The sequence below is a fragment of the Plectropomus leopardus genome, chromosome 23, assembly GCF_008729295.1.
Source record: "Plectropomus leopardus isolate mb chromosome 23, YSFRI_Pleo_2.0, whole genome shotgun sequence".
Taxonomy (NCBI): Eukaryota; Metazoa; Chordata; class Actinopteri; order Perciformes; family Serranidae; genus Plectropomus; species Plectropomus leopardus.
In genome coordinates this window covers 13,389,658-13,399,690 of record NC_056485.1, presented here as the reverse complement: position 1 = coordinate 13,399,690, position 10,033 = coordinate 13,389,658, and the positions used below count along the sequence as shown (strand labels likewise).

The window sequence follows — 10,033 nt, the reverse complement described above, 5'->3', positions numbered from 1 at the left end:
AGCATTTTATTCATTCATTTTTTATATAGCCGCTCATTCATTTATTCTGGGCATGAATTACCTTCTATAGTTATTGACTATTCACTGATAAAGTGGTGCTTTATTCTCTCTGCTGAATAAAAGTATAATAAAATATTTATTGCCACATGCAGTCTCATCTTTTATCTTATTTGTTTGACAGCTTTATTATTATAAACCTTCAATTCCTTGTTTATTGGCCCCGAGAAGCTTAATGGTATCTGAGTCAGGCTGGAGAGAGGAGCCCAGTTTAGACTGGCCCCATGGGAATATTAGAGGGGATGGTTCAAAGTCTCCCTCCCTCCCTCTGCTCTCTGTCCACAGTCAGCAGCATCTGGAATCGGTGCGAACCGGAACACTTCTGCAATTATTAATGCATTTTATATGAAAACTGAGTTTTAGTGAGTAAAATGACAAGTTCTCGCTGCTGAAAGATATACAGAGGGGTTAAAACTTTTTCTGCGCGCTTAGTGGAGGAAAACTCTGAACTGGAGCTGGAATATTTTGGGAATATTTGGAAATTTTGCACCTTTAATACAAAGGAAAACCTTTTTTCCTGCAGTAATCATAAACAACGAAGAACAAGCAACAGGTTACCTCAGGAGCTCTCCACGCCGATTCTGCAGGGACATTATGGGAGTACTGGAGTAATTTCCTCCTCGGGTCGGACGGGGGTTTGCTGTTTTTTTCCCACACAGAGCAGAGCTGATCTGAGGGCAGACGGGAGCTAAATGCGGCTGACTGGAAGCGACCCTGCGCCGGGAACCATGAACAGCAACAGCGGGTCTGGCAACTTTCTGCTGGTTCCCATACCGGAGTATCCCCTGCTGGACTGTGTACCCAACAAGACGGTGAAGATTGTGGTGCTGGGGGCGAGCAACGTCGGCAAAACCGGTATGGATGGAGGGAAGAGCTGGGGAAGGGAAAATGCAAAATGCAGCTTGAATGAGGGAAGTTTGTCACAAACTGACTATAATTCAACAGTTGGCTTGTAGAGATTTAAAACGGGGGAGGGTGGCTGAGATTTCATGCATGTCAATAATAAAATAATCAAAATAACCACAAATTGAACCACTCATTGTGTATCTTGTTATTGATAGGAATATCTATGGGATATATTTTTCTGACAGAGGAATACCGAAGTTAAGAAGTAAATGTTTACAATAAATAACCAAATCTGAACAACAGGGGGCGACATTCTGCATGAATTTTCAAAAATTCCACCTGTTTATATTTTATTTTATTTATTTGTTGTTAGCTTTTATTGCTTACAATCAGTGGTAGAAGAAGTATTCAGATCCAAATTAAAACAATGTAAAATTAAATGAAACATGCCATTATTGCCATAAGTCCCACATGCACAAATTTTACTTGAATTAAAGTACAAAGATGTTATCATATTAATAATTAATCTAATTAATAATATCACATTAACTCAGTACTTAATGTAGGCTATCAGTTGTATGCAGAATGACGACTTTCAGAGTGTTATGATCATCATAATGTATTATATTTTTAGAATTATTATTAGTAGTAATGGGTTGGCCTTTTTAAATGTTGCTGTGGAGCTAATTTGAACAATTTTGTACACTTTGGAGAAGTGTAATCTTCAGCACTCATCGTATTTTACAAGTGAACAATGTGTTTTTGGGTGTTACTATTAAGGTTGCGTTATGGGAAATGTAGAATACAAGGATTTCTTGGCGATGGACAAACACCAGGGACTAAAAGTGATCTCTACCTTTGCTGCTCAGATTTGGCCATTCTTCTTTTAAAAAATCTCTTTTGAGTCTCCCAACTTTATTAAGAGCAGCACTTTAATGTCTAAAATTTGTGGAGTTATCCTTTAAAAAGCTTCTACTAAAAGGAATCTGACCTCACATAAGTCAGCAAGAGTCCATCCAAAATCCCCCAAAACAAGTGATACGTGAGACAATCATTTACTAGTACAAAATGACGCATGAAGGATTGCAACATCGGATTTGGAGTATTGGTGACTCATTTTCTTACCTCAGACTTTGGGCCTGTTTATTTGGCTCATCTGACTGCTATGAAAATTAAAACTATGTGTCACAGAAACGAGAAATTCCTGCAGCACCTGCAAACGTTTAAGTGTGATATAGGTCAGTAGGTTGCAGCAGGTTGGTGGGCTTTTCTTACACTTCTTTTTTTATTCCAAGTACAAGAAGTTTAAGATGAAACAACAACGAAAAGTAGCTTTGGATATAGGACTTATACTTCATAAGCACTGTTGGACAGTGGATAGTTGGACCAAAAATTGCCATAATACAATCTTTGTTTGCTGTTTTCTTCTTTTTGTCATTATGCTTCCTAAATTTATTATTATCACAATTTTGTTTCTTCTCAGCTCTGATTGTCAGGTTTCTCACTAAAAGGTTCATCGGGGATTATGAAGCAAACACTGGTGAGTTTCTGCCCATCTTGCCTCTTATAATCTAAGATTTATCAGAATAAGCAACGAAAATGAATGCACTTAGTGACTGATTTCCCTCTGCAGAAGCCCCCACTATCAATCCATTCATTCATCCATTCATTCATCCTGTCTCTTTCATTCTCCCCAGGAGCGCTCTACTCCAGAAAGGTCACACTGGATGGGGAGGAAGTGTCGCTTCAGATCCAAGATACTCCCTGTGTCGCTCTCCAGGTAACTGATGGAGGCAGCCGCAGCCATGTTTCCATGTGTTTGTTATCATGTGCACTGTGACCTCTTTATGGAAACAGCTAATTGTCAACAACCTCTGCTTGAGGTGGCTTTTGCTTCAGTTTATGAAGATGCTACAGATGTGATGGAAACACATCTGTCACATGAATTATGACAGGAAGCCATTATTTTTCTCTTTATAGAAGATGCAGCATAACTTCTTCTTGTTCTAGCTTCTTCTATAGTTGGCATCCAATTTAAAGCAGCAAAGTAACACTTAAAGTTTTTGTAATATACCTCATCTTTTGATTTTCGGTACCATGTCTGGTGCTGAGTGCTCATTGCTCTCAGCACCAGACATGTGGTGAGTGCATAAACAGAATTATAAATATAGTTTTCTTGACATTTTTACCTTTAAAAACAATTTTTTTTCTCACAAATTTCCGGACACTTCTTGCAAAGTCGGTCATTGCCATAATTTCAACAGAAATCAAACCAATTTTCTCAGGTTCCATAGGTTTAAAGGTGTCTGCCCGCAGCACAAGAAATCTGATGTCCATCCACACTCTAAAGGGTTAATTGAAATTGGGTTAAACGTTCACAAAGTTGAGGTCTTTGTTTGATGTCGCTGCTCAGTGTTCGACCTAAAAGTTGAACTCATTAAAGACGTTAAAAAAGCTGCCACTTTATCTTAAAAGCAATGTCAGGAATGTATTTGAAGTGCGAGGAAGTGACCTTTATGACCATCTCTTTGAGTATAATGAGCGCAACGTGCCGCACGGCTCACCCTGCTCCACACCAGCAGACTGTTTACAAAACCAGGCCTCAGAGCTGCTCATTTCCTCCAGTGGAGGGAAGATAACGGAGGGTGAGGAAGTCCCTCCTGGCAGGATGGAGGATGATGGTGACCGGCTTTTAGAGATTAGACAGAAATAATTGGTGTGTGGAGGCAGAGAGGTCGAGACGTTACTGAGCTCCTGGAAGATTTATTTTTTAAAAACTATCTCTTTAGTTTGATTTTTAATTGAACTTTTTTTATTTATTCATTTTAGTCTGTTTTACTGTTTTACTAGATGGTATATTATTTTATTTTTGTCACTTTATTATTTTTAACATTTTTATCTATTATTATTTGCTCTGGTAACCTTTTATTCTTTTATCTACTATTTGGGGTATTTTATTTATTGATGTAATTACTTTACTTTTGATTAATATTATATTTAATTATGTTTATCTTTTATCTATATCCTGCCTCTGGTGTTTCCTCACTTATAGTAGCATTTCCCAAGTTCCTTGTTTTAATGAGTACTCTTATTTTAGTGCTTTAATTAATTAAGTCTTGCTTTTTTTTTTACCCATGTGCCTATAGAACCCTTCGTGTTACAATTTTGCTTGTATGAAAAGTGCTATACAAATAAAGTCTGATTGATTTAAAAGGGATTTTTGGAGAGAAAACTGAACTCGTCTTCAACTCTTAAATTACAGAAAATATGTTTTGGACCAAACGAGAATATGGAGTTGCCAAACCTGAGAGTCTAATTGTTCCTGAACTGACGGCTGGGTGGTCTGGTGGGTTTGGAGTCATAAGTTCAAACTCTGAAGCAGCTGGTGTGTGTCCATAAACAGCCATTTGTCTTGGCGATGTGCCTTTTCAGTAAAATCACCACCTGCTGACTTACTTTAAGCTGCTCAGGATGATGTATTTAAAAGATACAGGATAGTTCTGGACACATCAGCAGTCTTTTTTTTTAAGTTTAGTTACCTAAAACTGCTCGGTTGAGTCTGGTGTCAAACTCCGGGACTCTGCACATCTATTTATCCACTGGCATCTAAATGGGAATGCACCACTTCCTGCTTTGCCATTGAAAGTAATCTGGGGTTGTTTTAAACCACTTCAACAAAATGATAAATGGTTTTGTGCTGAGCACAGTCTCCACTATCAGTCTCTCGCTGCTGCTTTAACTCAAAGGAATGAGGAGGTGTTTTAAAATAGGAAGCCACTTCAGTCAGTTTCCATTCTCAACAACGGAAAGTTTTTTTTTAAAAAGTCAAACAATTGTTGGTTGCAGTTTGTCAAATGTGAGGATTTGGTGGTATTATTGCTGTAAGTTGAATTATTTGGGGGGTTTTGGATAGTTTTCTCTGGTCATACAGCACCATTTTAAACATATGTTTGTTTCGTTTTTTTCAGGATGACGCTGAAGGCCTGTACTGCCAGGAGCAGATCAACAGGTCTGACTTATTTACTTAAACATGAATTGAACTAATAAAGTAACATCCTGTAATAACTGGGAAATACCTGCATTTTCAGGTCAATCTACTGGGCAGATGGTTACGTGCTGGTTTTCTCCATCACCGACCACAACAGCTACCGCACCATCCAGCCGCTGTACCAACACGTCCGACGCATACACCCCTCTGGAAATATTCCTGTTATACTGGTCAGTGGGACAATATGTGCCTGTAAAAATATAGAATATTGTCATGTATCAGGGTAAAGGTGGTTTAATTTTTCTTTTTTGTCTATTTAATACTGGCAGGCAAAGGGTTATTTCATTTTAAGTGTTGAATTGCTTCAGTGTTTACTCAAAGTCTTTCACTCCCGTCTAGGACAGACGATTACACCCACTAACCCTAATCCCCCTAATCTAATCTTCTCTGTTATCTGTAATCTGCTGCAGGTTGGCAACAAGAGCGACTTGCTCAGAGCCCGACAGGTGCCTGCAGACGAGGGCGAGACGCTAGCAGCTTCACTAGGTGGGGCATCCTCCTCCTCCTCTTTCTTTTTGTTCTCATGTTCTTTCGCCATCTAATCTTGGCCATTTTCTCCTCTTTGTCCTTTATATTATTTCTGAGATTAGTGGTTGCCTTTTTTTTAAAAATCTTTTATCATTAATTTGGTTGTTTTTCACAACTAAACAGCTTTTGTAATATACTGACATTCATAACATGAATTTAACAGCAAACAAATATTTGCTATGCAAAGGTATAGTGGTGTTATGGCGTCATGCTCCCTCTGTGTGTGTCTTAATCCGAGCTTCTCTGTTTACGACCAGTGATGTTTCTTACATGTAAATGCATCACTAAAACAGTCAAACAGAGTAAATATGGTTAATAGAACACTCCGAAAAATACAATTTTTTGATTACTTTTCTTTTGATACATTACAAACATTTGCTGGTAATACTAATACTAAGATCTTAATACTTCTTTCACTGTACTGCATATGAATATGCTAGAGATAGGTGCTATAGGAGACTGTTGCTACACTTCTTAAATAATGTAGAGTTATGACTATAAAGATAACATTTGTAGACATGTCCAAAGTAAAAATCTGGCTAGACAAAACTTGAAGACCCTTAAATTTGGTGTTATTTGGGTTTATTTCTCTATAAAATTCCATATTATTGATGTAATAAGCAAAGTTCATAGTTCCAGTTTTGAGAAGAAAAAGGAGAAATATTTCTGCTATAAGCAGTTCATCATTTAATGACTTTCTCTTCATTCACTTTTTTATTACCTTCTACATCTACCTCTACTCCTTCATTCAACTCCATGAAATTCAAATGCTTGATGATGTTTGTGTTTGTACAGAAACTATTTCCCAAACTAGCCAATTTGTGAAAGAGCTCTGAATGCACTGTGCAATTATACCATACACACACGCACGCATACATGCACACACATCTCTGTCTCCATGTAAACTATATCTTACATAGTGCCTAATGAACGAGGAATGCCGAGTGTTATCTGAAAGATAAAACTGATCTGAGAACTGCCTCTGCTCACAGGAGGAGTTTACTTTGAGGCCTCGGCCAGAGAGAACCACGAGGGAGTCCACACCGCCTTCCTACATCTCTGTCAGGAGGTGGGGCCTCTTTTTGTTGTCTTGTTTGATAATCTAAGGACGAGGAAGGACATTTTTTTTTCCCCCCATGAAGGCAATTTATAAGATATCAGTATGTTATTCACTTTAAATCCAGGAAAAGTGTGAGGGATTTTCACTTCCTGTGGAAACTGTGATTATAGGTTATTTCCCACTGATGTCCAGAGTCACCAAAAGAATACTAAATACTATGTTTTTCTTTTCTGGTCAGAAAGAGGTATACCAGCCCACAATGGTCTGTTCTCTGTGTTTGTTTTCCTGGTGGAATAATACCAGTTTTTGCCCAGAGGCTCAGACTGTGTTTAGACTGTTTCCTTTTCTGATGTTCAAGAGAGCAATTCTCAAACCTTCGTCCTGTTTAAGCAGGCATTAACTGATTAGGTGCTTTAAAGCTACAATAGTCAATATATTTTATATTAACTATAGGACTATACTGTGTAGTCCTCCTCAGCTGTTTATTGTCTTTCAGCTCACTGTTTTGATTTCCTGACTCTTTTTTCCAACTGCTGCAGGCAGCTGTTTTCAGCTAAAAACCTGATAAGCCAACCGTACACTATATTCCTAGCGTTAAACAATAAATAAATAATGGATAGATAATCAAGTGATCATGATTGAGCATTTAGAGGCTAAAGAGCCAAGTATTTCCCTCAAGAGTGGGTGGAAACCAAAAACAGAGCAAAAAGGAAGGTCTGAGAAACACTAATCAGATTGAATTCTAGACATAAATAAATGAATATACGTGTAAAATAGGAAGAAAAGTACAAAAAAAAGTCTAAACAAGTGCATGTTTTACTGCTCATGCAAAGTAATCTTGGTCCCAGATCTGATTTTATTATATGAGTCACTGCTTTCTGTGTTCCAGGTGATCCGAGCACTGGGAGGAGGAAACGGGGAGAAACGAAGAGGAGGCCTCCATCTGGCCAGACCCAAATCTCCCAACATGCAGGAGCTGAAGAGGAGGTTTAGGCAGGTCCTCTCCTCCAAAGTCAAGTCATCCACAACTCTGTGATCACAGGATGGGACCACAAACATCAAGATAAGAGAGCTTCCATGGAAAGACAAGGATTCAGTCCTCATTGATGAAAGGCTGAAGAAAAATGGAAGAGGGTTCGGTATCAAAGACTTTTAAGTTTGGCAACTTGGGACATGACAAGGCAGCTTCTGTGGGGATTAAAGCATTTTAACGATGTCGTCCTCAGATGGATAAAGACAAAGACTGAAAGGAGCTTTCTGCAAGTTAAGCTCTTCCCTGTGTTTTGGACGGAGCTCATGGTCATCATGACCGCTTCCCAGGATGCTGCTCAAAGTGAACAGGTCACAGAACAAACTGTCCGTATTGTCAGAAACTTGTTTACCGTGAAGGACAGTTTTACTGACAGTGTGTCAGTAAAACTTCACATTGTAAACTCATTTGTGTCTCAGTTTTCTTGAGGCTGAAAAATCACTCTCAATACGTCATGACAAAAGTGAATTTAACATGTCATAAAACTGACAAGACAATTTAATGGAAAAACTGTTTTTTTCTAATGTTCTGCCGAATAACAGAGTCTCATTATACCCCATACCTGTTACAGTTTCCTCAACTTTTTTGCAACTCAAAGATACTCAAAAGATTATTTTCTCATTCAAGTTGAGAACAATGGCAGATTTCAACTTTGGTGTTTAAAAAAATAAATGAAATGCAAGTCTCTGTCCTCTGTGTTGCAGACTTATTATGAAAGTAGTCAGAGCTGAAACAGGAAATGACCCTAAAACACAGAGACAAATGCTGCATTTGACAGCCGGAAGGGAAACCTTATGTAACAAAACAGAGGACAAATTCCTGATATTTATGGAAGTTGATGGCTGCCAATAAAAGGATGCAAAAATTAATTAATTAATTAAGGTTTTTTTGCATTTTATGCAAAAATTAAAATTTTATTTTTACATATGAATATATAGAATTGCTGCCAAAAGAAAATTAGAAATTATTTACATCTTAAAAATTGTGTATAATATGTAGCCTGTATGTTAATATGAAAATTATGCTCTTTTAGATCATTTCTAAGGAAAATATAAATTATCAGGATACTTTATAGTTTCAGAACTTGCTGGAGAGTCATCACATTTTTAAGCTTTCTTAAGTAACAGTTAAGTAATTCAGAGATATTTGTCCGTTCATGGCATTTGAATTGCAAACAGGATATGTTTTTAGTTAAATAGGCATAGTTTTAATGGTGCTAATTTTCCAAAATTTTCAAAACTGAGAGTAATTTATCATTTCAATATTGGCAGCCATAGACTTCCATACTAGTATCTGGTATGAACATTAATGTTTCGCTTAAGTTACAGGAGCTGCAGTAAGGCTTGTTTTAAACCTCCAAATTCATCACCAGTCTTCAAAACACAACAGACTTGTGAATCTATGTCTTTCGTTTACGAGTCCTACATTGCCTGTAATTGTGACAACGTAAACTTTTCCACTATAGCTCAGCCCAAAGAATCCAAACTCAAGGTGTGAAAGCACTTTAAATGGCTTGCAGTCTGAGGAGTATTTCATTTCCATTGTTTCTTCAAAGGAATTGTTAGTGTCTGTGGAGTTAATGTTGCTCCTGAGGCCTTTTCCTCCCAAAAAGAAGGAATTTCTGGGCAAGTCACAGCTTTTTGGTACTAAGACATGTTGAGCTTGCAAGAAATAAAGTATCCCGAAAGTCCAAAGTTTACTGGTTGTGTCACGGGTTAAAGTCCTAAACTGTGTGTGTAATTCATAAAATATAGTAATTGCTATCTGTAAAGATTTGGAAATTGGTTCAAGTATGTAAAAGGAAGTTGGGAAGCATGTTTGTGTGTGTGTTTTCCGCTGTTCTCATGACCTCTCATTGACACACACACACAAAATTCCCAGTAAAGACAAAATTCCTCAGCATCTGGAATTGCGTTTTCGGTCACTGACCTGCCACTCCAACCCTTTTTACACACACAAACACACTCTAAAAAATTGTCTACTGACCCTGACTGGGGACCTTTTTTGCCCTTTGACCTTTAAAAGCAGCACGGCTCCATCAAGAGTCTAGAAAAAGACTGAGATAAAGCCAGTCACTCGCTGTGTATCAAGACAAAAATCCTGAATTGCTGTTTCGTGAATGCCAAGATGGAAGTATGTGTGAAAAATGTTAATTTTCCCATAATTTTCAGCTACTCTAAGTCCAATTTTCTTGTGTTTTCTTTTAAGACTCCAGCTTCACTTCCCACACTTTAAAGACCTTCTTCCTGTGTGCCACTGGATCAAGTGTTCCTGCATTCTCAAATGAATAAATGAGGATTTCCTCTCCTTTTTTCCTAGAAAAAGCAAAACATGGACATTAAACGTGAGTTTTGTTTGATAGATGAAGAGTTAATGTGACATTTATGAGGCCAGATTTAGACAATTGAGTCTCCACTACGTGTTCCCTTTTTTGGTAAGGAGAAAGAAAGCCAAAGTGAACTTC

At 37.8% G+C, this 10,033-nt stretch overlaps 1 protein-coding gene across 1 annotated transcript; it reads left to right on the top strand.

The window, feature by feature from the left end:
- The first annotated feature begins 333 nt into the window (after nt 1-333).
- On the top strand, nt 334-9,268 carry rasl11a (RAS-like, family 11, member A). The gene is made up of 8 exons (XM_042512800.1): nt 334-912; nt 2,387-2,443; nt 2,601-2,683; nt 4,872-4,912; nt 4,992-5,121; nt 5,362-5,437; nt 6,472-6,548; nt 7,429-9,268. Exons 1-8 carry the CDS (start codon nt 750-752, stop codon nt 7,573-7,575), a joined length of 774 nt encoding a protein of 257 aa, XP_042368734.1. The 5' UTR covers nt 334-749; the 3' UTR covers nt 7,576-9,268.
- Nucleotides 9,269-10,033: the final 765 nt, after the last annotated feature.